The 27,880-nt window shown below is 43.9% G+C and overlaps 1 protein-coding gene across 1 annotated transcript in view; it reads left to right on the plus strand.

Annotated features, from left to right (window-relative positions):
- The window catches only part of PITPNC1 (phosphatidylinositol transfer protein cytoplasmic 1), a 250,966-nt gene that overhangs the window by 185,737 nt on the left and 37,349 nt on the right, over positions 1-27,880 (plus strand). Inside the window, exon 6 of the mRNA XM_030843471.2 lies at positions 24,795-24,890. Coding sequence (XP_030699331.1) covers positions 24,795-24,890 — 96 coding nt within the window. The remainder of the gene's footprint in view (positions 1-24,794; positions 24,891-27,880) is intronic.

A 27,880-nucleotide genomic window follows, 5' to 3' on the forward strand; every position in this document is an offset into this window, starting at 1 on the left:
TATACACACACACACACACACACAGAGATATTTTGGGGGGCGCACTGCGAGGCTTGTGGGATCTTAGTTCCCTGACCAGGGCCTGAACCCGCGCCCTCAGCAGTGAAAGCGCAGAGTCCTAACCACTGGACTGCCAGGGAATTCCCAAGATTTCTAAGATTTTATTCAAAAAATCTTACTATTGGGAAAAACATTCTTTCTTATACAATTAAGGATAAAAATTAGTTACTCCCTCTGGGTAGAGATTTTTGAGAGTTATGTTTTTGTGCCAGATTTGTTGTCTAGCTGCCCTGAAAACTGCCTTCTAGCACACCTTTGTAAGTTTACACCATGGGGTGTTGAGGAACAGAATGTACAATGGGTGACACTTATCGTTACTCAATGTACAAACAGGAATGTCCAATGTAAAGGACTTTTCCAACTCTGTTTGCTTTATCTTGTACCAAGCCAGTGCCCCTACAGATAACAGGTGTTTGTTACACTGGACAAAGTCAAGAAGTGGTTCTTTGGTCAAAAGATTCAGGGACTTTAACAGGTTTCTCCTGCTGCCAAGTTGTCGGAAGAGTCCGACAGTGTCTCAAGGGCAGTGAGCACCAGCGTTGAGAGATGGAGTTGTAACCATTTTCAACAGACCTAGATTTACTCATGTTGTTCCCAATCATTATTCTAAACCGACAAGGCTGTAAAGTCTTCTGGTTTAAAGACTGTTCCCTTGGGTGTTCCTTATTCCCTAGAGCTGCAGTAAATTCTTATGTTTTAAAGATTCTTCCCCCTGGATTTTCCTTACCCCCTTGGATCAGTTTTAGAATGATAATGTTCTGAACCAAATAATTGATATAAACCACCTATCCCAGTTCCTACCAGTAATAGAGGTTTAGTAAATACCAATTTTCTTCATTGATCCCTTTGTCGTAACTTCCCAGTGGGAATCTGAGAAGTCCTTTATTTTGCATTGAAAGGAGAGGATGATCTCAATAATGCATTAATTCATTATACAGGAAATGTTTGTCGAGCATCTGTTTTGTACCAGGAGTTGTCAGTTTGGGGAGGCAAGTACTGTCATTGCAGCATGATGTGATAGGTATTCCAGAGAACACAGGGTGGAGGACAAGACTGAAAAGAAAGGCAGGGTGATCATGCAAGGAGGGACTAGCTGAGGAAACAGGAGACTTGCGGTAGATCAGATGGGAGAGAATGCAGCCCAAAATTTAAAGCACTGACAGAAGAAATGGGAGAGGATTAATTAGGAACAGAGAGGAGCATCGGTGCCTAATTGGATTTGGGAATGGGTTGGGACGGCTGGCTCAGGGGTCTGGGATGATTCAGAGTTTTGTCATGGATTGGTGGTAGTGCCACCAACTAAGACAAGGAATTGTTTTAAGTAGTTTAGGAGAGGTTGATGAGTTCAGTTTTGGTCCAACTGAGTTTGAAGTGCTTATGGAAATTTTAGTGAAAATAACCAGTAAGAAATTGGACCTATAAATCCAAAGCTGAGACCTAGAGATATAGATTTGAAAGTCATAAAGCAAAGGTAGTTTGAAGGCATAGGAATAGAGGATATTACCCAAAGGATATGTGAGGAGTAAAGAGAGAAGAGGGGTAAGAATGGAGCTTGTGGGAGTTTTGACATTTAAGAGGAAGGAAATGGAAGAGCATCCCATAAAGATGGATGAGAAAAGGGATCCTTCAGAGGTTAGGAGGAGAATTGGGAAGCTAGGAGGTTACAAAAGCTCAGGAAAGAGAGAATGCCAAGAAAGAAAGTGTCACCAGTGACAGTAGCAACAGAGTTCAAGAAGATAGAACTTAAAGGTCATGTGAGATTGAGCAATAAGGAGGTCATTGGTGACCTTTATGAAAACGAGTGAAATGATAGTGGTGGAACCCAGCTTGCATTGTACCAAAGAAGAATTTTGAGATGGTTGGCTCTGAAAGGAAGAAAAGAAATTGAATCAGAATGGGACTCAGGGTTGAGGTGAGAAGCCTATGGAAGACTTCCCATCTTGGTGGAAAACAAGTTCATGTTCAAATGCCTCTCCTCTGTTCCAAACAGTTAGCAATAACAGATAAAATACAAAAAGAGAAAACAAAATGATATAGCTAGAGTTGTGGAAACAGGACAGAAACTCAGGAGGATTGGGATGCATGGAGTGGCTGGTCTGTGAGTCTGGGGGCAGGTGTTTGTGGGTCTTATGAGGCAATGGAACTAAAAGTGTTTCATGCAAAACAAGGGACCAGGGCTTCCCTGGTGGCGCAGTGGTTGAGAGTCCGCCTGCCGATGCAGGGGACGCAGGTTCATGCCCCGGTCCGGGAAGATCCCACATGCCGCGGAGCAGCTGGGCCCGTGAGCCATGGCTGCTGAGCCTGCGCATCTGGAGCCTGTGCTCCACAACGAGAGAGGCCACAACAGTGAGAGGCTCGCATACCACACACACACACACAAAAAAAAACAAAGGACCAGAGCCAGGTTCAGTGTTTGAAGAGGCTGAAAGCATCTCCATTGGTAAAAGGAAACTGAAAGCATCTTCTATGACCGTTGCCTGGGCCACGGCATAAAAGAACTGGTTTTGCTCTTGGAGGCAACTGTAAAACCTAAAGACTGATGCAAGGAGTGGGGGATGGGTTGGAGACGGAGAAACAGAGCACCAACCAAAAAAAAGAATAAGAAAGAGAAGCTTACTACTCAAAAATACCCCCAAACCAATTGTTAAGAGACAACCAGTATGATCAACAATCAAAACACAAATTGAATGCAAATTAAAAAATTTATAGATGGATCTGATTTAAATAGTATGTTTGTGCTGCTTGAAGGGGGAAATAAGGAAATAATATCCATTTTAAAAGAATGAAGGAATTCCCTGGCAGTCCTTTGGTTAGGACTCCACACTTTCACTACCAAGAGCCCCAGTTCAATCCTGGTTGGGGAACTAAGATCCTGCAAGCTGCACATGGCACAGGCAAAAAAGTTAAAAATAAAAATAAAAGAATGAGAAATTAAGAAACAAAACAAACAAAAAGAAGTGACTGAGGATTTGAAAAAGAAGCGATTGGAAATTTGGGAACCCAGTTGCTGAAATGAAAGACTCCATAGATAAGACAAACTCTAGACGCAGCTAAAGAGATAATTAGTAAATTGGAAGACAGTATTGAGGAATACAACCCAGTTTATAGCACAGAAGCATAAAGAATTTTAAAAAATAAATAGCTAACAGTACAGCCACTATGGAGAACAGTATGGAGGTTCCTTAAAAAACTAAAAATAGGGCTTCCCTGGTGGCACAGTGGTTGAGAGTCCGCCTGCCGATGCAGGGGACATGGGTTCGTGCCCTGGTCCGGGAAGATCCCGCATGCCGTGGAGCGGCTGGGCCCATGAGCCATGGCCGCTGAGTCTGCGCGTCCGGAGCCTGTGCTCTGCAACGGGAGAGGCCACAACAGTGAGAGGCCCGCGTACCGCAAAAAAAACCCCAAAAAACTAAAAATAGAATTACCATATGACCCAGCAATCGCAGCTACTGGGCATATACCCATAGAAAACCATAATTTAAAAAGACACATGCACCCCAATGTTCATTGCAGCACTATTTACAATATCCAGGTCATGGAAGCAACCTAAATGCCCATCAGCAGATGAATGGATAAAGAAGATGTGGTACATATATACAGTGGAATATTACTCAGCCATAAAAAGGAACAAAATTGGGTCATTTGTAGAGACGTGGATGGATCTAGAGACTGTCATACAGAGTGAAGTAAGTCAGAAAGAGAAAAACAAATATCGTATATTAACGCATATATGGGAAATCTAGAAAAATGGTACAGATGAACCGGTTTGCAAGGCAGAAATAGAGACACAGATGTAGAGAACAAATGTATGGACACCAAGGGGGGAAGGGGGTGGTGGTGGGATGAATTGGGAGATTGGGATTGACATATATACACTAATATGTATAAAATAGATAACTAATAAGAACCTGCTGTATAAAAAAAATAAAATAAAATTCAAAAAAAACCCAAAAACCAAAAAATAGAGTTACCATATGACCCAGCAATCCCACTCCTGGGCATATATACATAAAAGACAAAAACTCTAATTCGAAGAGATACACACACCCCAGTGTTCCTGGCAGCCCTATTTACAATAGCCAAGACATGGAAGCAGCCTAAATGTCCATCAGTAGATGAATGGATAAAGAAGATGTGGTATATATATACAATGGTATATTATTCAGCCATAGAAAAATGAAGTATTTCCATTTGCAGCAACATGGATGGATTTAGAGATTATTATACTAATGAAGTAAGTCAGACAGAAAAGATAAATTATCATATGATATCACTTCTATGTGGAATCTTTAAAAATGATACAAATGAACTTATTTACACAACAGAAACAACTCACAGACATAGAAAACAAACTTATGGTTACCAAAGACGCAACGGGGGTGGGGAATAAATTAGGAGTTTGAAATGAACAGGTACACACTACTATATGTAAAAATGTAGGTAATCAACAAGGACCTACCATATAGCGCAGGGGACTCTACTCAATATTCTGCAACAACTTATATGGGAAAAGCATCTGAAAAAGAATGGATATATATGTGTATCTATAACGGAATCACTGTGCTGTACACCTGAAACTAACACAACATTATAAAGTGACTATACCCCAGTATAAAATAAAAATTAAATTAAAAAAAATTTTAAAAAGAAGTTAATGAGGGGCTATATTTAAAAAGTGAACCCAGGGAAAGGCATGCGATACAAGAAACAAACATGGGCCCACTGATTGATAAAACATTGTAAATCAGCTCTTGACTGAAGTACCGAGAGGAAGGAGCCAGCAGGCAAGTGAGAGTTTAGAAGTAGAAGAGCAAGGGCCTGTTCCCAGAAGTCAGGGGGTGAGTGGTCTTCATGAGCCCCTTAAAAAAAAAAAAAAAAAAGAGGGCAGAGAGCTGGGCAGGTAAGGATATGTCTATGGGGAAGGGAAAGTCACCGGCCTCACACCTGATGGCCTCTAGTTTCCAGTAATGTGAGAAGAAAGGTCATCTACTGAAAGGGAAGGAGACAGGGAAGAGGGCTTAAAGAAGAGGATCAAGGTCAAAGATAACCTGAATGGGAAATTGATGAAGGAACCAACTCCAGAAGGGGAAAAGGGTTACTTGAAAGCTTTGGCAGTCTGGTGATTTGGGAAATTTTGAATAAGTTGTGCCACCAGCCTTACTATGTGTTGGTGTCATTTTCCCAGCTGTGCTCTGCAGCCTGCCTGTCGGAGCGGAAGAGGAAACGGTGGAATTGATTCAGGATTCGCTTTCAGTGTGGGTTCAGCAGGGTATGGAAAAGTGGAGTGAGAAAGTGAAGGTCATCGTGAGCCTTGAGTCCAGTGGAGGCTCTCAGGGATCAGAGAGCTCAACCAGGTCAAGGAGAAGCGGTACCAGGAGTGAGAGGATTGAGTTGGATGTTGGAAAAAAAGTACCTAGAGTTTTCAGATTTCAAAATTGGACTAATTCCAGGAGATTCAAGACCAGGGTGGGGTTTGGGGAGGGAGAGGAAGTGGGGAGGAGGTGAAATGGAGGTAAAGGTCATTGGAGGAGAAGTAAAAAAGGAGTTAGGAGGCTGAGCCTGTGGCATTGCCTGGGCTGTCCGTATGGACACTGAGATCACAGAGACGTGGACATGAGTTGGGATAAAGCAGAACCTGGAATGCGGTCCACGGTGTTCCGGGAAGTGAAGCACCAGGGGTGTCCAGATCACTGGTCTGTAACTAACACCAGTCAGCATGACCATGTGGCTAGAAAGCATGAGCCTGAAAGGAAGAGGGTCCCCCAAAGTGCCAATGATTCTACAAGTGACCACTAACCTCTAGGAATTTTAATGGGCTTTTGACTTTTCTCCCAAGCATTGTCTGGAAGTGGATTGATTAGTGATTCTGAATATGCTGCCTCTTCAATACTGAGCTCTGTATCCTAAGGGAGGACATCTCTTGTGCTTCATGCCCAGCTTATCACAGATGTGTGCCAACCCACGGGGGCTGTGGTGTTTGCTACGTGACAGACCCTGGGCCACCTCTTAACCAGAGCCAGTAATCTGAGCAGTAATCACAGAATTCAGTAGTCCTCTCACACCTTTTCCCCAGGCTCCAAAGTCCAGAATCAGAGTCAAAAGTAACTTCTTCAAGAGTGGAGGGTCATAGTGATAATAGTAATCATCATCACCACCACCATCATCATCATGAAAGTGATGTGGATAATGGCTAGCGATGATGATGATAGTTCTGTGGCTATTTGCCGGAATATTTACTGAGCATGAGCCCAGCATCCTGCTAACCTGTTGTAGCTATGGTCGTATTAAATTCTCACAACTATCATCATCCCCATTTTACAGCTGAGAACTTAGGCTTCACGAGAGCAAGTGGTCTGCCCATGATCAGAACTAGCAAGTGTCAGACCTGGAACTTGATTCTGGGTTAGTTTAGCCTCAAAGCACCAACTCTCATATAACGAATATGCTCTCTTTGGCTCTAAAAATAGAGTTATAAGACTGTATGTGGAATCTGCTGCCTGGGTTTTTTAAGCCTGGTTGAAGGTTTAAATTTTCATAGTGAGGAAAGGGAAATAGTCCCTCCCATGTTATAGAAGCAATGTCCAAAAACACTTTTCTTTTCTCCTTCGAAGTTTTGCAGGGCAGCAAATATTCCTAAAAGGAATTGTCATGGTAATGATATCCTTTGTCCTCTTGGCTTGTTAAAAAACTCTATTAGTAGGAATTTTCTCAGAGGTTTAGAGCCTTATAAGGAAAGTTTATCAACTGGAAGAGTCAGGGAAATTGCTTTCCAACCATGTGTTCAGTTTTTGTATATCTGCCAGTATGAGTGGTGGGACAGAGCTGGGTCATCTTGAGTCTGGCTCCAATCAGATACCTTGGGATTAGAAGGTGAGGATGTTCAGCCAGTAGCGGGATGCTGGTGGCACACGGAGAAGGGGATAAAAATGATCAGATTCTGAGAAAAAGAAGATCTAGGTGGGAAAGAGAGAATGTCCTCAGAGATAAAGGCAAAGGAAATAAGTTAAAAATAAATTGAGGCCAATGATAAACCAAAGGGCTCCTTGAAGGAACAGAGTTGAACCGAGAACTCTATTCCTAGAGCCCAATGTCTGAACAGTTTATTTTCCCTACCTTTTAAGTCCCCACGTGCCTTTCTCAGCTGAGATCCAGTGCCAAAGGACATCTCAAAATACCCACAGCCAAAACTACTCAGCATATCTCGCCACGCAGAGAGAGAGCTCTGCAAAAGCCTTTGTCCTGAACTGTTTATGGATTTTCCATAGTCTGGGCGAGACCTTGGATATATGCCACCTACCAACTGGCAGCCGCCTTCCAGCCTGGGGACAGACCTTGTCCTCGAGACTGGGGAGTCTTCACTGGGTTTGTTGTGACTTTCCTCTGTTTTGCACATTCATCCTGAAAACCTCCCAGACTTTTCTTAATGAAGATTTTAGTTAGGAGAAATTGCATTAGTGGGCTCATGTATTTCTGTCATTCCTTCCCAATTATGTTAGTGGTAAGTGAAGGTAGTACAGTAAACTCCTGTATTTGTTATGGGCTGTGCCTGGGAGTCATAATGGACAATAAAATAATAAGTAATGGGCAGGACGACAGCTCTTAAAACCAGGTCGGAAAACCCCTCCAGCGCCAGACAGGAAAATGGCTCCTGCAGTTACCAGGAAATCTAGTGAATTCAGCTGGCATTCACAGGGCTCCTGTTAGGTACCAGCACTCAAGCCTGACACCTAACATTTCAACTTGAGAGCATTGTGCTGTGTATTAATCTCAGTCAACATTCACAACATCTCAAGGTAGATATGGTTATAATCAGTTTGCAGATGAGGGCACTGCTGCTGAGAGATGTTTAAATAAATTGCCCAAGGCCACACAATTAATAACAGACAAAACTGAGGTCCTCAGTCTTTTGATTGTGTGTTCTTTGTTCTTTCCACACTCCACCTCAGCTGCCAAGAAGCAGATCCTGTGGCCAGAGTGGACCTCAGTGGGAAGGTATCAGATGGAAGCTTTCTGCCTAAACTGGCTATCTGAATTAATGGAACAGTGGGTGGTGGGGGATAAATGAGGGAATTATTCAGTAGTTTGGTTGAACAAGTCTTCAATGTGTAAACAAGTCTTACATAAGTCATGAAAAATGGGATGGAGAGAAATGAGAGAAGAGAGTAACAGATAAAAATGTTTTCTTTATCAAGCCTTGGGGGAAAACACTCTTTCCTCAAACACCCAACATGGTATTTCTCTCTCTCTCTCTCTTTTTTTTTTTTTATTACTAAGACAAGTGACCCTTTTTTTACCCAAACCCAAATTCGGATGCCTTCAAAGAGATGTTTGGAGAATGAAGCATTGCATTGACAACCACCTTTTCTAAAAAGCTCAAAGGAACACCCTTATATTCAGCCAAGTGGCCCTGAAGAGGAAAGGTATGTAAACGCAGGCTGGGGGCCCCTGGCCCACGCTTGAATGACCAGGTGTAGAATAAGGACCCTTTGCCTGGAAGACTGTACATCCATCTCAGAAACATCTTTGAAGCTGAGCTTCATAATGGAAACGCTGACACAACCTGCTCTCAGCAGCCACGATATTAAACAGGCACGGAGCCAGCAGAAGTGGCTTGGAGCCAGGGAGGAGAGATTAGCATCACAAGTAAGAGATTTTAGGCTCTGAGCCAGGAGACGTTTTCTTTTCTTTTCTTTTCATTAAAAAAAAAGAATAAAAAGAAAGAAAGAACCAAAAAAAAAAAGGAAAGGTGCAAGAGAACTTATTTAGCAACCCTTTTTCAGGTGGTTCTGCGAATACAGATAAGCATAGAAACAAACTGCTGTCTGTCTGAAAATTCGGCAGTTGTTTGACCTTAAAATGGTCTTGGCAGAAACCCTTGCAACCGGCACCCCCTCGGCTGTCCTTGGTTGGCCCCTGTGCAGAATGGGGTATGTTATCTGCATCAGGGAAATAGTGGCCAGCAAGGTCCATTTTTCACTTGGAGTTGGAGGAAGCTCCATTTGAGCAAAAATTGGGTTTGCTACCTTCTTACCCTACGGAGCTCTAGGAGCTCTAGGAAAGAAACGTGCAGGGGGTGGAAGCTTGTGGAAGCGGCTCCCCGGAAGGGTGAGCGTCAGTCATAGGGCCCAGTAGGACCTCTTTCAAGACAGCTTTTTTCTCACAAGGTGCTCCCTGTGGGATGCAGCCTTTTGAGATTTCGGGAGAGGGAGCCAGCCCCGGGATTTCATGATGCCGCAGAGCCGAGGTAGCATTTTCTAAGAGAGCCATGGGACCGGCCAGCCCCATTCCAGGGCACGCACCAAGCACTGCTCAGAGCTGGACCACTGCAGACAGGTGGAGGTTTTTTGTTGCAGGTAATTCTTGAGACTGGACACCATACCCGGTTTTCCCGTTAACAGTTTCTTCTGGCATTTTAGCTGCTTTCTCCAAAGCAGCGAAACTATTGATTGGTTGTGACTTTTTTTTAAACTTTTAACTTAAAAAAATGTCAGACCTACAGAGAAGTTGCAAGAATAACACAGCGATTCTAGATTCACCCATGGTTAACATTTTTCTACATCTGCTTTGTCTCTCTCCCTAAATATTAACACATTATTATTTTTTCCAGAACTCTTTGAGAGTAAGTTGCAGACGTCATGACCCTTCACTCTTAAAGACTTCAGTGTGCATGTCCTAAGAACAGGGACTTCTCTTATGTAACCACAGTGCAGTGATTAAATTCTGGAAATTTAACATTGATACAATACTATTATCTGATATAGAGTCATATTTACATTTTGCCAATTGTCTTTTATAGTGAACAACCATAAAAACCTTCATGATTTGTGTTTTCATCCAGGCACATACGTTACATTTAGTTGTTACTTTCTTTGGACTTCTTTAATCTGAAGCAATTTCTCAACTTTTCTGTCTTTCATGACACTGACATCTTGAAAAGCACAGGCCATTTTGGGGGATGTCCCTTTTTCTTGTGATTTCCTAACTGTGTTCTCATGATTAGATTCGGACTGGCATCTTTGGTAGAAATTCTATAGAAGTGACACTGGGTCTTGGTGGACTTTCAGAATGCCCTTCCCCAACATGTGTGTCTTCCCTGTGTTTTATTTTCTGGCCTTTGAGAAGACTGTGGCCTCCTTTGGTTTTCCCAGCTGTGTTTATCACAGAGCTGGAGTTGGCGGCCCAGTGTGAGGGCTCTGTGTGGGCTGAGGGTTCAGGCTGACGTGTTCTAGGACTGAAGAAGGAATAGTGGCTCCCTGATCTGAAGTCCCCCTGGGAGAGAGCACAGGGAAAATCCCGAAGCAGGAGTGGCAGGACTTCTAAGGTGGCCTCTAACTTCTGCAAACTGCTGATGGAGCCCTAACAGACTCACTTAGAGCAGAAGTGGGTCTGATGGGATTTGAGGGAAAAGAGGCCAAATTCCCTCCATCCATTTACCTTTTGTACCCAAGTTGCTGAGCTAGAGAATTCCATTTGGACGGTTTTCCTCCTAAATATCACGTCCATCCTATCTTCTTCTTTTCAACTGCTTATCTCTTTTCTAGAACCATCTCTCACTAAACCCATCTCCCACAAAGCTGCCTGAGGGGATCCATTTAGACCCCAAATTTGATTATTTCACAGTGGCTTCCATTGCCAGGGTGGAATCCATCTGACCACTACTTCCCTCTACAGTTTCTTGATTTCATACTCCCTGCCTCAAACATATTCCCCAAATACCACATGTTTATAGAATCTTAAGCATCACCTGGAGGTTTATTAGAACCTCAGGCCCTACCCTAGACCCACTGAACCAGACCTGCATTTTAGCAAGTTTCCCCAGGTGATTTGTGTGCACATTAAAGTATAGGAAGTGCTATTTAGAACATGCTGGAAAGTTCTTAAGTTGCCCCTCAGGCTCTTGCTGTTGTTAGTTTTGAGGCATGAGTCTCTAACTATTCTTTGACCTAGGGATTCAGCGTCTAAAGTTTTGCAGTTATTTTTCCTAATTTGCAGGAAGAAGGAAATTTCACGGATGGGATTTTTCTCAATTTTTCTTTTTCCTCGCACAATTTTTTTTCTAAACTTTGACATCTGTTACTACTTGTTGGCTAACAAGATGTCATCTGCTGGCGGTCAACAAAATGAACCAACTACCAGCAAACAAATGCTAATGTTAAAACTCAAAGTTGGGGGCTTTCCTGGTGGCGCAGTGGTTGCGAGTCCGCCTGCCGATGCAGGGGACACGGGTTCGTGCCCCGATCCAGGAAGATCCCACGTGCCGCGAAGCGGCTGGGCCCGTGGGCCATGGCCGCTAAGCCTGCGCGTCCGGAGCCTGTGCTCTGTAATGGGAGAGGCCACGACAATGAGAGCCCACGTACCGCAAAAAAATAAACAAAACAAAACTCAAAGTTGGTGGTATTTAGTGCAACAGTTCAGTTCCAAAACAGCAAAATATAAGAAAACAAAAAAATTAACTGTTGAGCTTTGATTATATATGAGACATTAAAAGATTGAAGAACACACAGATGAATGAGATAACATTTGTTACAGCCTTTTGCCCACTACCTTGGGGACCACATGGGCTAATAGTGCTGGGGCACTTAATGGGACCCAAGCAGTGGCCATCCTCTTACTAGAGCCCTTGGGGTGCTACCAGTCCTGATTTGCAGAATTCAGTGAAATAAAAGACTTTTGCTGTCACCTGTCAAGTTTATTTCATCTTCCATGTCCAGACGGCTATCCAAACCAGAACATTTCCTCTGGATTCCCCAGTTTGATAGTTTTTAAAACAAAAATCACAATGAGTCTGTTGCCACTTGCTTGATTTGGCTTTACTTGGAGAGATTTCAAAAGCCTGGAGCTGAAAGATAATTGTTCAACCTTTCCTTGAGTGTTAATGACTTATAAGCCTCTAATTTAACCAACATAGCAACAGCTGAGACAAACCACTTACTATAGGTAGTGTTTCCCCTGGCAAGTCCATCAGGGAGATATGCATTGGGATTTCTGGGAGGCCAGGGATTTAACCATAACCAAATGTTACCCAACATAATGAATTATACACATTGTTGCTTTACTAAAAGGTGATCAAGAAGGGCTTGGCACAGCTTGGCATGACCTTGAAAGATGAGTTGGTGTGAGCCAGGCAGATAGGGTGGGGAAGAGCCTTTAAGGCAAAGGGATGAGCAAGAGCCAGGGTGTGGAAAGTTGAAAGGGTGAGTTGTTAGGAAGCTTGATGCTCAGAGGGGTGAGTGGGGCCTGCCTGGAGCAAGGAAGAGAGAAAGGAGGAATTCTAGGCAGTGTGAGTTGACAGGTAGAAGCAGGTATACTAATTCCATGCATTTGTGTAGCATTTTGGAGTTTGCAAAGCCCCTTCACACCTGGTTATCTCACCTGGCCCTGACTGGTCCTGCTTACTTCTGGATGATGAAATGGAGGCATGGAGGAGTTTCTAGGCACACACAACTCATGAAACCAGGATTAGACCCAGATTTTTATTTTTATTTTTATTTTTTTGAGGTACACGGGCCTCTCACCACTGTGGCCTCTTCCGTTGCGGAGCACAGGATCCGGACGCGCAGGCTCAGTGGCCATGGCTCACGGGCCCCGCTGCTCCGCGGCATGTGGGATCTTCCTGGACCGGGGCACGAACCCGTGTCCCCTGCATCGGCAGGCAGACTCTCAACCACTGCGCCACCAGGGAAGCCCTAGACCCAGATATTCTGACTCCTAGGCCCATTCCACCATAAACTATGTTCCAGGGGCAGTGAAGAAACCATGCTAGCATATTGGGAAGAAAACTCACGGGTGGGTGTATATAGGTGGATGGATGAATGGGTGGATGGATAGACGGATGGATGCATGATGGAAACCAGAATCTCAAGAGAAAGGGTATTAAGGATTCTGCAGTTGTCCAGGTGAGATAGAGAATAGAAGGTCTGTCAGGGAGATGGATTGGTGAGATATGGAGGTAGACATAGAGGGATTCATAGGACTTACTGCCTGCCCCGATGTAAGAATACAAAAGAAAGAAGAGCCTAGGGTGACACCCAAGTTTCTACCTTGGACCACAAGAGGAGGGGTAGGCTCAAGCCTTAGAGCCCAAAGGGGTAGCGATGAAGACGATGAATGTAATTTTGAATACATTGATTTTTAAAAATTTTAATTTCATTGGAATACAGTTGATTTACAATGTTGTGTTAGTTTCAGATGTACAGCAAAGTGATTCAGTTATACATATAAATATATCCATTCTTTTTAAGATTCTTTTCTGATATAGGTTATCCCAGAATATTGAGTAGAGTTCCCTGTGCTATACAGTAGGTCCTTGTTGGTTACCAATATCATATATAGTAGTGTGTGTATGTTCATCCCAAGCTCCTGATTTATCCCTCCCCCCAACGTTTTCCCTTTGGTAACCATAAGTTTTTAACCAGGTCCAAATGAAGTGGGCTTTACCTTCCATTAACCAAAATTCCAGAAACAGAGACCTAGGTGAAATAAAAAGGTGTTTATTGGATATTTGTTAACACTGTGGCCTGGGAGGCACAGATTCAAAGAAGCATTTGAATTGTGTTCCACTGGACTACAAAATGGGGGAGGCTTATGAAGGCAAAAAAACACAAGGTTACGGTCAGCTACATGAATTGTTCCTCAAGAATTATAATTGGAGCTGGCAAGGACTAAGGGTGTTTGTTAAGTAAGGATTGGTTGGGGTCTGAAATGGTTGCATGGGGACAAAGGGAGACCTTGAGACCATAAGGTTGCAGCTGGCAGGTGGTGTTTTGAATATGGCTGGAGGTGTCCTTGGGTCAGGTACAGTTCAAAGAAAGTTCAAGTTTTCAGGGTGCAGAGACATGTCTGAGACCAGATTCTCAATGGCCACCCGACTCATTTTTGTGCACCTGAACTGTGATTACTCCATTTTCATTTCCATTTGTCATCACTGCTTTATGTCATCGTGTCCTCGCTGCTACCGGATGAGGGAGGAACTAATACTGCTCTTTACAGATGAGGAAAAGTGAGGTCTACTTGTCCTCAGTAGCAACCCCAGGTCACCCAGCCGAGCAGCAGAGCCCAGGTCTGCTGACTCTGCAGTCTGGGCTCATCACCACTGCACTATATTTCCTCTCTCTACAATTTTCTGACTCTGTTTTACATAATAAAGAAGTAAACAGAAACGGGGGCCTAATTACACCATGACCTTGGGTAGCACTCAGGAAGCAGCCCCCTCCCATCTCCTGGCCCATGTCTGTCTTACCCACGCCTGGAGAGCTCCTTCTGGAGCCTTCCGGTCGGCTGCCTGGGGCAGGTCTATGGAGCTCAGCCAGAAGCCTTGCCTAGTTCCCCGACTTTGCCTTGGGAGGTATTTAGAACCAGTCCACACAAAAGGAAAAACCAAACAAAACACAACCTACCAGGAAAATGTAACCATTTGTTCCTTGATTTTGTTTTTTCTGACAGTAGATGCAATCTATCACGAATCCTAAGTGGGTTTGGGCCGGTGTCCATTCCATTGTGTTGCCCAGAGAGGCACGCCAGGAATGAGCTAGAAGGAGACACAAGGCCCTGAAGCACCTCAGGCCGCTTGTTTGGTGAACCAGAGGAGGAACCTCTGTGGCCTCTGAGAGTAAGGCTACTGGCAGCCTTCTTCCAGGACTCTCCGCGTTGTTTTTTGACTTCCCAGTGTGGCCGCCCCACCAGGCACAGGCCTCAGCAAGCCACCTACGTCAGCATTTTAGTCCCTTCCCTTAAGGCTGAGTCAGTAGCTTCTCAGGGAAAAGAAAAGGACAGGTGTCAGGCACATTACTTCTTGTGCAAAGGATTCATTGTTTGGACTCAAAGAAGTTTTCGAGAAGGACAGAATCAACGTCGCCTTGACGTAGCAAACCTCACACACTGAGGCTATTGAGGGCTGGCCAGTCGCAAGCCCGTGAGCATTTCCAGGTGAAATAGCCATTTGTCAACTTGCAGGAAAACCAGCAGTTCTAGTTCCCAGAGGCCACCTTGTGAATTGAAATCAGAAGGAACAAGGAGAAATTGAAACTATTTTAAGCTCGGCTTCTGAGACTTACTTTAGGAAGCATTATTGATCATACTGCAGGGAAACTATACACATTCTTGGGTGTAAGGAGCCAGTACCCACATGTACCCATGTGACATGTTGGCTTGATCTCATGACACAGCCCATGGGTCCAAAGGGGGCTGCGGCCACAGGAAGAATTTGAATCGAGGCTGTTCTGTGCTGAAATCAGACCAAGCTTATGAAAAGAGCCTTGTTACAGCTGCCCTGGGAACCGTAACTTAGAAGCATTTTTGTGCCATGAAAGCCTTTTCAGTAAATGAATTGAGTCATAGCATTTGTGACCCTACTGGGTTGTTTTAATGTACTTTTCTGTTCCTTTCTTAATTAGTTACCATGATCAGAGCACCTTACAAGAACACTGTTTTGCCAGTCCGAATCTTTTTCTCCTCAGTCACCATGTCACTTTGATTACCCAAATGAATCAGGGTTCATCTTTGTTTTCCTGCATGGGACTTCAGGTCACAGCACGAAATGGTTGTCAACCCTCCACTGTTTTTGCCAGCGCTCTTTCTAGACACAAATCCGGGAATTGAAAGAAGTATTCTTTCCCTCACAGGGAGCACACTGTGAATTCATATCTACTGTGTTATGTATGCCCTTTGACCCTTAGGTCTCCTCCCTGCCCCTTCCCCAGGCATCCTTTCCTCTTATATCTCTCTGTGTTCTCAGCCCCAGGTATGTTTATCAGCAGCTTTTTATTTTAAACTTCACTGATGAGCAGTGCCCTGCGTTATTCCTGTCCTTCTGTCTCTACTGTTACCATCAGGTTCCTGCCTGTTTTTGAATTTTCTGCAAGCTTTAAGGTGGGTGGAGAAAGGAAAAGGACAAATCTCCAACACTGGCTGATGTTAAAGAAAAAGTTGTTCGTGACACTTGGTGAAGACAGGCTGACTTCAAGGTGCTGGCATGGTTGGGTTCTGAGTTGCAGACTGCCAACTTCTCCCTGTGTCCTCACATGGTAGAAGGGTCTAGGGAGCTCTATGGGGTCTTTTTTGGGGGGGGGTCTTTTTTATAGGGTACTAATCCCACTCTTGGGGGCTCCACCCTCATGACCTAATCACCTTCCAAAGGCCCCATCTCCTAATACTGTTGCACTGGGCATTTGTTTTCAACATACGAATTTGGGGGCCAGGGGCAGGGGATACAAACATTCAGTCCATAGCAATCCTTAACTAATTATATATGCAAAGGCCCTATTTCCAAATAAGGTCATATTCTGAGGTTCCCGGTGGGCATGAATTTGGGGGAGGCACTAGTCGATTCACTATGGGAGTATTGATTTCTCTTCTCATAAAGAAGAATCAATATAATACCCTATAACTCAGCCATCCCACTCCTGGGTATGAACCCTAAAGAAGTGAAAATTTGTGTACACACAAATGCTTTTAGCAGCTCTCTTCGTAATTGCCCTAGACTTTAATGGGGGAATAAACAAATTGCTGTACGTTCATACAATGGAATACTACTTAGTAAGCAAAAGGAATGAGCTTCGATTTGCACAACCACAGGATAAATCTCAAAGGCATGGTCCTGAGTGAAAAGAGCCAGTCTCAAAGTGTTAAAATCTGTATGATTCCATTTGTAAGACGTTCTTGAAAAGACGAAAACTGTAGGAATGGAGGACGCATGAGTGGTTGCCAGGGGTTGGGGTGTGGGGAAATTGTGATGATAAATTAGTTTCTTGGGGTGGTGAAACTGTTCTGAATCTTAATTGTAGTTGTGGTTGCAAGAATCTATACATGTGTTAAAATTCATAGAACTGTATACTCCCCCCAAAATCAATTTTAAAAAAGATTGTTTCAGGGGCAGGGAGTCCAAAATAAAAAACAAGGATCAACACCTTTCTAAAGGTGCTGAGTTATTTTATTTTTTGTGAATGACGAGATGGCACTAGCTTTCGTGTAAAGTTAATTTTTTTTTAACTTATTTTTTTGTCTGCGTTGGGTCTTCGTTGCTGCACGCAGCTTTCTCTAGTTGCAGTGAGCAGGGGGCTTCTTTTCATTGCGGTGCGCGGGCTTCACATTGCGGTGGCTTCTCTTGTTGCGGAGCACGGGCTCTAGGCACGCAGGCTCAGCAGTTGTAGCTTGCGGGCTCCAGAGTGCAGGCTCAGTAGTTGTGGCGCACGGGCTTAGTTGCTCCGTGGCATGTGAGATCTTCCCAGACCAGGGCTTGAACCTGTGTCCCCTGCATTGGCAGGTGGATTCTTAACCACTGCACCACCAGGGAAGCCCCTAAAGTTAACTTCTAAACTTTTGTCTCTCCTCATAGAAAACAAACATATGGTTACCAAAGGGGAAGGGGAGAGAGGGATAAATTAGAAGTTTGGGATTAACATATACGTACTACTATATATAAAATAATCAACAAGGACCTACTATATAGCACAGGGAACTGTATTCACTATCTTATAATAACCTATAATAGAAAAGAATCTGAAAAAGAATATATATATATGTAATTCCTCCTTGCTGAATTTGGACTGGAGTACTTCTTGTCTGATACATACCTTTTAGTACTTATTACTTTATTTTATTTTTTATTTTTATTATTATTATTATTATTTTTTGTGGTACGCGGGCCTCTCACTGTTGTGGCCTCTCCTGTTGCGGAGCACAGGCTCCGGACGCGCAGGCTCAGCAGCCATGGCTCATGGGCCCAGCCGCTCCGCGGCATGTGGGATCTTCCCGGACGGGGGCACGAACCCATATCCCCTGCATTGGCAGGCGGACTCTCAACCACTGCGCCACCAGGGAAGCCCTAGTACTTATTACTTTAGTAACAGATTATATCTTATATGGTGCTGTTAATTAAATCTTGCATTGAATCAAGTCTTCTACAAAATCCTAAGGCCCCTTGAAAATGGAGCTTATCTCACACATTTTAAGAGACACAGTGTTGACCACATAGCAGATGCTTAATAAGTATTTGCTGATTTATTGATTGCTGTAAGCCTAGTGTCTTCTCTTCAGAGCACTGTCGTTGAGTAGGTCCACCTTCAGAACAAATAAGTTACCCAACTCTATTCTGCGGATGGGGGTGGGAAAGAAGCAGAAATGTTTTTCAAGAGACCAAAGAAGACCATCCTTTTTTATCTCTATCATAATGGCGATGGAGAAGACAAGACGCATATTCTTGGATTGGATCATATAGCTTACATATTTGTGAAACAGTCACGATTGTATTGTGTAGGCGTGAAAATGTTCTCGGTGGGAATACCAGTAGAGATGGGGTAATTAAATGATGGTTGTCTTTGTCAATAACTTGGACTATTTTTTTTCCCAGCCATAAGTGCTTTTCAGGCTCTCCTACCAGGTATGGTACTGTTAGAGAATAATCAATAGAACCATGAACCGACTCTAGCCCCATATGCTGAATGTATGAACCAGGGACCCGTATCCCCTGCCCTGCACCAAATCAGTTGTCCACCTTGCAAATCCAGAGCGCTGAAATGAAAGCATTGTTAAAACAATAATTCTGCTTCCAGTGTTCCTTCTTGCTGAACCTATTCTTTGTTAGTCAGTTGCCTCCCCCTGAAACGTCCCAAGTACAGCGAAAAAAAGTTAGAGCAGAACAGCAGCTTAGCTGGGATTCTTTGTCCCCTTAATCATATGTGAAGCATAAAATGAGACGACTAATAGACTTTTCTCAAAATCCCTACTAATCAGCCACCTCTACCTTGCATCCTTGGTAGTTTGGACAGATGGCAGGAAGATAAAATCCACACAGCTACTAAGCTTGGATCTTCCTCCCCCCCCCCATTTTTTTTTTTAATAATAGAGTTTATTTTTTAGAGCAGTTTTGAGTTTATGGAAAAATCGCGCAGAAAGTACAGACAGTTCCCATCTAAACTTGGATCTTAAACCACAAACTTACTGTTATAGAGAAAGGGGTTGCAGAAGCCATGATTCCCAGGATTGTGGATTTCTGAAAAGCTGCTGTACACAGTGCTCTCCCTGGCTGGGCTATCACAAAATCCAGAAACGTCTAAAAGCAAAACGAGAGATTAAATAAAATCTAGAAAGGCACCCCTGTTCAAGGAAGAAATCTAGTGCGTCATTAAAACACATTCCATATTTATCAATGTACCTTTCCCTTCTGAGTTACAACCACATGACTCAGCATCTGTCTGTATTAAATATGGGGCATGTCCCCTTCTCCATCCTACCCACGCCCATGTTTACCCTCCTGGGAAAATCTTTTTTAAGAATGGAGTTATTAATGGCTACATAATAGTTCATCGAATGGATTTATCATAATTTCCTTGGCCATTCTCCCATACTGGGATATTTTGACTGTTTGCTTTTTTTTTCCCCCCCCCCTCTGTTTTTTCTTGCTGTTACATTAATGTTACAGTGAAAATCTTTGTACATAAAGCTTTTTGTTTATTTAATATTCTTAAGATGAATTCTCAAAGCTTAAATTTACCAGATCAAAGTATATGGAGATTTTAAAGATGCTTGATACTTAATGTTCATAGTGCTTTACAAAAAAGGGAAAATTACTCCCTTTTCATTTTGGAATCTTTAAGATAGTTTTTACTCAGGAGATTTGCCTTCTCATTATAATATTGCTTAGTTCATATTAAAAGGAGTTTGTTTATTGAGTGTTCATTGTGTAGTTGGGGGGTAGAGTTCAGAAGAGTCAACCAGATTGGCACTGAAATCCATTACAGATGATTCGTGGGTGGGTATGTCTCTGATAAATAACCACAGATGGGAACATTATTATAAGGGATATAGGGGAAGTACCATATTTGACTCCCAAACCCAACTCCCATCTCAAAAAGGGACAAATGCCGCCCAAGAAGCTCCCAAGAGCATGAAGGTACACAGCACCTGTGTCAGGTGAGATCCTGGTGGAGCTTTGGCTTAATGTATCAACATTAAGATGTGTCTCATCCTAAACTATCTCAGCAGATCTCATTCCACCTCAAAGAGCTGGTGGTTGGACCAGAGTTCCGGCAGCCGCTGCCGCTGCGGCTGCCACTGGGGAAGCCCCAATGAATAGTTAATCTTGCTGTTTTCCTTTGGGGCCTGGCTAATCCTCTGTTTGTAATAGTGTTGGCCTAATTCTGGATCATGCCCTAAACTAAGGATGAAGATGAGGCTGTTTTACCCCCGCTGTGGCCTCTGATTACGCTACGTCGTGACCACTGCCACTTCCTGTTTCCCTGCTGCAGCCCCTCTGTGCACCACCCACGTCAGCTGCATGTGGGTGAAGGGGCAAAGAACAGGATGTAGGAGCCTAACATGACCCGCAAGTCACTCACCATCACCGACATTTTAACTGGAAAGAATTCTAGTGGTCATGTGGGTCACTTGATCTCAGCCACACTGGGGCCATAGATCTCCCTGATAATCAGATGAAAGTGGTCAAACCCTCTCTCCGGAAAGAAAGCATCTCCTCAAACGTTGGGTACAATTCCAGGATATTTCACAGCTCCCTGCTACCCATCCATCTAGATGACGCCTTTTATTCTGCAGATAAGGATATGGAGACCCAAAAGAGGTGCTGGGTCCTGCCCAAGGTTACACAGAGGTGATAACTGAATTCAAACTCAGCTGTCCTGATTCCCATTGTGGGATCCATCAGCCAATACTACGAGGTTTCCACTCTATGTTGAGCCCTATATTGGGGATTATAGAAAGTTAGGGTGCTTACCAGCAAAGAAATAGAACTTGGGTTCATGAAAGGAATCTGAGATCAATCAGTAAGCAATATTCGTGCCATAGGTTCTTCTTTGGAAAGTAGAAGCTGATGTCTTCCGGTAATTCAGCAGTCATGTGTTGAGCACCTACGAGCATCTCCTAAAGGCTCTTAATCATTGGGAGATTTATTATTTATTGGAAATTAAGACTCTTTGTCATCTCCAGCCTGAAGAAGATGTTGAGGTCCTCAAACTGATTTTTTTGTAGCTTTTTTTTTCAGGTCCTCACCCTGAAACGTTGACTGTGAAGGTGCTTGGTATTTCATGGACTTGGATGCAAGAATTAAGTGTCATATTGAAGAAGGAGTCCAGAGTTGGAACTGAAAGCTACCTAGGTAGATTCTACTGCAGCCTCAGCAGAAAAGCTCCAAGTCGTTGGGGAGTTCCCAATAATAGCTACTCAGGACATACATTTTTCGGTAGCAGGAAGAGAATCAGAGTCCAGTTTCATCTTTCTGGAAAGAAATAGGAAGTACTCTTGATTGATATTTATCTTCTCGGTTGGGTGCCAAGAGGCAGCCTTTTATCCCTGGAGGAGTCTGGTTGTGAAGCCTGGAGACTTGCCCTGAATCAGAGCTTCTCTACCGACGGGCTGTGTGACTGCAGGCAGCTCTTTTACTTCTCTGAGCCTTGGTTTTCTCATTTGAAAACTGGAAATAATAATACTATCCTGACCTTGTAGTTGTTGAGTCAACATAAATGACTCCTCTCCCTAGCTTGACAGTATATTCTTTCTTTTGTAGCAAATATTTTCTTCCATCTTGTATTTTGGGGAGTAGTAGCTTCCCAGTCTTTCTCTCCCACTAGATGGTAACTCATTAAGGGCAGGAACTCAGCCTTTCTTTTTTTTTTTTTACAGTGTTTCTTCTAGCAATGTCAAATTCTGAGACACTTCAGTTAATTTTGGCTTTAGATTGAGTTTCTCTCCAACACTCCACTCTCTATGTGGTGTGTCTACATTTTTCAGTGTATCCAGTGACAATGTATGCCATAAATTATTGGCTTTGGGGCCCAAAACTCAGAGTAGAAAGGTAAAGCAATATAATGGAGAGAGTACATGAAGGAGATATGGATTTGATTTGATCTTCCATGGCTGATTTGCTCTGTGACATTGGGCAAACTGTGTAACCTCCGTGGGCCTTCATCTGTGTCACCATTCCTGCCTATCTGCGATGGTGTCATGGCTGCCATATTACATCTGAGATATTTTCTGGTGCAAAGTGGTGAGTTTGGTGGTAAGAGAACTCAGCCCTTCTTATCTTTGCAGCCCCCAAAGCCAAGGGCGCCGTTTTGTATGCAGTGGAGGTATTAGTTGGGGCCCAATTGGGAGGCATAAACCACACAGTAATTTGAACAGGAAGAGTATGTAAGTAATATAAGGAATTATTAAACTTTGATTGGAGTAACCGTAAAGATGTAAAGAGAAGTCAAAGGCTAAGGGAGTAGACGCAAGCAAGAACAAACTTGAAAGGGGTCCACCTCCATGGCTGGAGTTCAGACCTCCTTGCAGGAGTTGTGGTTGTAGCCCACTGGATGGCAGAGAAGTTTGCTGGGTTTCCTGGACCAGAGCTTGTCCACAGTTGCTGGGCAGCAGAAAACAGCCCTCTGGGTTCAGGTGAGATGAGACTGGTGGGCAGGTATATAGGGTCAGGGCACCACTGGCAGTGCGAGGCCTGGCACACATGGTGCCTAAGTCAGGAGGGCCATGTTGAAGGCCAGGACTCCGAGGTCACCAGGCAACTGTGTACTCCGGGCATGCAGCTGGGACAGAGCAGCACCGCATGTCCCCCGTCCTCCCCCCCACCCCCACCCCAACAGATTCTGCAGCAGGAATAAGATTCAAACCAGGAAGAGAAGCACCCTTCTTCCTGCAGGGTCCCCCTAATAAATGACTTAGTGTCCTACTCGCTGTCAAGGAGAACTTCTTACAGGGTCCAGTCTGTTATCTCAGAGCAGAGACTTAAGGGTGAACTTGGAGCAGAAGGGCAATAATGTAATAATGTGATAATGGATGATCCAAAAGTATTTGAATTAAATTAGGAAAAGCCACCTAATCTGTCAATAACTCCCTTAACCCCTGTTCATTTTCCCTTCTTTCAGTCCCATAAATTTTACCACCAATAAATGTCAAAGCTCTCTAACTTCTCTTGTAATTTACTCTCTAGCAGCTCATTTGCCTCTGGGGTGTTCCCTTCTGTTTTGTTTTCTTAATGAGGCACATGTCTTCTCTTGCACACACTTTAAAAGAGATTCATGGGAAGAGAGAGAAACACACAAACACCCTGAGACCCAGTGTTTCATTTCACAACTTATTTCTCCACTCAACCTTGAACTTACTTTCCTTCCGTCTCTCCATTCCATTTCAAAGCAATCAACCTGTCCCTCCCAAACACATTGAGAGTGTCCCCAAGCTCTTGACTTCAACTGGCCATGGAAGGAGTCAGAGCTGATCCAGGAACCAGTCTTTCTCTGCCTTTATGGAAAATGCAGTGGCCTCCTCAAGTCAGACTGGGGAGTTAATCTTGAATAAATCTGAAGAGTCCAGTATCTAATCATTATAGAAGAAAATTGGTGACAGAGCAAACAGCAGACTGGGCAGATAATAATCAGCACAGATATTATTCAGAAAGCATTTGGAAAGGACTAGGAGTTTCAACTTGTAAAGAGCCCTCCAGATGCTCTCCTGCGGGAGAGTGTGTTATTAATAGGCTCCAAATTTGTGTCAAGACAATGTTCTTCGGCGTCAACCACTCTGTTCTTTCAAAATATTTCATTCTCTTCTAGAGAGTCAGATTTAACTAGTGTTAGTGGATGATTCCCTTGTAGGAATTAGCTAAACAGAGAGGTAGGGCTACAGTTAAGACTTTCTCCAAGGATCAAGTGATTTGCAGACTTAATCTGTTTACTATCCTTCAGAAGTGTATCCCTTTAGATCAGAAAAAGTGGCAATGGGAAAAAGTAGAGGAACTTAATCTTTCCACTAGAGTGTACATCTATATATGTGGCTGTCTGACATATTTCTTTTTTTTTTTTTTTTTTTTTTTTTTTTGCGGTACGCGGGCCTCTCACTGTTGTGGCCTCTCCCATTGCAGAGCACAGGCTCCGGACACGCAGGCTCAGCGGCCATGGCTCACGGGCCCAGCCGCTCCGCGGCATGTGGGATCTTCCCGGACCGGGGCACAAACCCGTGTCCCCTGCATCAGCAGGCAGACTCTCAACCACTGCGCCACCAGGGAAACACTGTCTTACATATTTCTTTGCAAGTGTTGGACATTCTGGGCCAGTGGAATCAAGCGTAGCTTGGCAGGAAGCCATCTCAGTACTTTTTCAAGCTCCATCTTCTTACCACTGTGTGTACCAAGGAAATCATGCTCTTAAATGATCAAGAATAAGACAGTGGGTAATGGGATTATGGACAATCTTTATTTTCTTCTTTTTCGTTTATCTGTATTTTCTTCAATGAGTGTGTGTTATTTCTGATATTAAATATATGTAAACATTGTAATGAAAAAAAAAACCCCACATTTTTCTTCTCTAAATCTCAGGCTGTATTACTGCTTTTTGTCTCCTATCTACCTAGAACCTTTTTAGCCTCTTCCCTCCCCCTGTTTAGATTAACTGCCAAAAATCAGCAGACTTCCTTTTTGGAAGAAACTTTTGGAAGAGATTTATTTCTTCACTCTTGAACTACTAAAAACAGCCTGTTTTTCTTCTTCCCCTAACCAAGTGGTGATTGATGCTACACCTGCCTCTGATGTGACAAAATGTAAGCGATGAATAAAACCTTTTCGTGATTCTTGCACATTCGGGGGCAGCGTAGAGCTCTCCCCGGGGGCACTGAGCCATGTGAAGATGCTCTGTGGGGAGTTATTCCGCCTCAGGCACCGTTGGGCCAACTTGCAGGCACCTTGAGGATCTCACCCACTGTCACTAACCTTTGATACTGTTGCTGTGCTCTTTCAGATTTTTGACAATGAAGCCAAAGATCTGGAGAGAGAAGTGTGCTTTATCGATATTGCCTGCGATGAAATTCCAGAACGTTACTACAAAGAATCTGAGGTGAGCAATAGATGGGGTGACATGTGGAAGAGAGTCATTCAATCATTCATTCAACAAACATTTATTAAGTCCACACTGACCTGGGACACTTCCATCTGTCTTTGTGTTGATTCAATTTGCTTTCACATCTTGCTGGACTCTTTACTGCGGGTCTCAAAATGAAGTCCCTACTGCTTGGGGCCCGTGGTTAACCCCGGCTGCCACTCAATTTCAATGTAGTCTCCTATCTCCCCAGCTGTGCCATCAATCTGGGCAGCAAAATACTCACAAGGCTGAACCACCCAACGATAACTGGCCTATAAAATGCAGCAGCCACCTCTGGCTTCCTGTTTGGCCAGGCCTGGGCCCAGCCTGTCTCCCCCCCTCTGCAGGAGCTGTGTTTTATTTGTACCTTTGGGGTCTAACACAAAGAAAATGCTCCATCAATCCTCCCTGAGTGCATATTGAAACTTGGACAGCTCATCTCTGCACAGAACCTTTCTCTCAAAACCAGAAGTGCCTTCATGCAGCCCTCTCTTTTTTTCATCTTGACTAAGAATAAATTTAAGAGAATATGTGTCTGTATGACTCCCACCTACCAGAATCCATTGTGTGCCTCAGTGCGAACTTGCTATTTTACTGTTAGTGCAAGTCCCCATTTGTATCCTGTTAGTATTTTATTAATGGCTGCTGACGGAACTTGGGTGACCCCCTTGGAAATAACGTCCCAGCCCTGCAATGACAACAGATGCTGGGCTATTTTTGTTGTTTAGCAACATTCAGCCAATCACAATATGTTTGGAGTTGGGGCCCCAGTCTCGTCCTTGAGCTGTAACACATGGACCTTGAAACTCTTCCCTCAGCTTGGTTAGGGCTGATTTAAGACATAATAAATAAACCCGGTAAAAATGAATTCTACCGTGACACACACTGGGCTCCCAATGTGGTTCAGATTTTTTTTGCTTCCACCTTTTGGGATTCGTTTGGATATCAGAGTCTAACCCAATGTTAGCAAATGCTTAGCTGCTTAATTGCAGGCATGGGCTCTGCAGCTGCTGTCTCTTTAAAGTCGGGGAGAGGCTGATGTGAATTACTCTTGGTGGGACTCAAGGATGAGCTTTTGAACGTCATCCATTTACATTACACTCTGCAGCCAACCACACTTGTGAATTTTCAGAAGAACAAAATGAAATGCTCTCTGTATAACTGTGGACCTGCTCAAGAGGAGAAGCTTGGCCTCCCCTTGTCTTAGAGGAGGTACTTCTGTGGTTTCATCTCAAGGCCACCAGTACTTATGGGGCTTCAGTGATGTGCAAAGCATCATGCAGTGCATTGGGTGAAGCTGTTGCCCCGTCGCTTCTGTGGCTCCTTGGGCCTGGGGGGCTGCTGTCTTACCTGGACGTCCTGGCCTCTTTGGTAGCTCAAGCCTTCTAGAAAGGCAGCGTTGCCAGAAAACTCTGAACTGATTTCAGCTCTTCCTCTTAGATAGCTTTGGTGTGGTCCTGCCTGGCACTCAGGGAGTTCCCTTCTGATTCGGAGGAAAGTCTTAGGACAGATATGGAACACTAATGACAAAATCAACACGTCTCATTTCTAGTCATCGTGTACCTGACTCATCTCCCTGTGCATTGTGCTCCCAAGAACCACCACTGGAAAGCTTTTTCTCATTGACACAGATGTTCAAGGACCATTTTTTCATGTTTCACAGTCATTCATTTTCCTGGGTCATAAAATATTCTTTTCTAGATGCAGTTTGACCAAGGAAATGAGAGGGGAATAGTCATTCATCCAGTAAATATGTACTGAGTACTCACTGAGTGTCACAGACAATATTTAGATGGGGACGTGGCAATGAACAGAAGAGACACTGAGGGTGTCTAGCAGGGGAGCCAAACAACAAAGAAATAACTACATGAGCACATATGGAGTAAAAGTCACAGGTGCCATAAGGAAGCTTGCAGGGAGAGACCACGATAGGGAAACTGAATTTAAGAGGATGGGATCAGGAATGATGCTCAGGGAGAAATGGCCTGCTGGGACCCGCAGGATGAAAAGAGCTGGGGGACAGTGCTCCAGGGGGAGGTGACAGCATGCATGGGAGTCCCAAGGTGTTACCTATAAAGAAACAAAAGAAGGCCAGTGTGGTTGCAGCAGCAGAAACAGAAGGAAGAATGGCACAAAGGGAGGTTGGAAAAGAGGGTGGGATCATGTTAAGACGCTTAGATTTTACTTACATGCAGTAGGATGCCTTCGAAGAAATTAAAGCTGGGACATCATATGATCCGATTTGTGCTTTTAAAAGATTGCTCTGGATGGAGAAGGGACCGGCCGGGAGCAGAGTGGAAGTCAGGAAACCACTGAGGTCATCGGAGTTGTCTACCTTGTTGATTATTGAAGTTATATGGCAACTTGAAGTGGAGGGCTGGGAGCAGATGGCTTGGAGGTATATTTTAAAGAGAGACTTGACAGGGATTGGTCGTGGACTGGGTGTGAAGGTGAGAGAAGAGGAAGAGTCAGGATGACCTGAAGGTTTACAGCTTGGGCAACAGATAGATGGGGGTGAGAAGAGGAGTGGATTTTGGAGAAAGATGGATGGATTTTGTGATGACAGTGAGACATCTAGAACAAATAGAAGTGGGTCTGGAGCTTAAAGGAGAGATCTGGGCTGGAGACAAATTGGAGAGTATTTGGGAAATAGAAGAATTTAAAGTCCTGAGGATGGATGAGAGTGAGCAAGCGTACAGTATAATGGGAAAGGGGTTCGGGTCCGAGCATTAAATTTAGGACAGCAATATTTGGAGATCAGGAAGAGGATGAGGAGGCCCCAGGGATCTACAAAGAATTGGCCAGAGAATTAGAAGGAAAACAAGGAGAGAGCACCAAGGAATGCAAGTTTCAAGAGAGGAGAGGGATTGGTTATGCTTAATGCTGGTGAGAGATCAAATAAGATGAGAATGGAAAACTGTCTCTAAGAGCAGTGGTTTTCCACTGGGGGCGATCTTGCCCCACAA

The sequence above is a fragment of the Globicephala melas genome, chromosome 20, assembly GCF_963455315.2.
Source record: "Globicephala melas chromosome 20, mGloMel1.2, whole genome shotgun sequence".
Lineage (NCBI taxonomy): Eukaryota > Metazoa > Chordata > Mammalia > Artiodactyla > Delphinidae > Globicephala > Globicephala melas.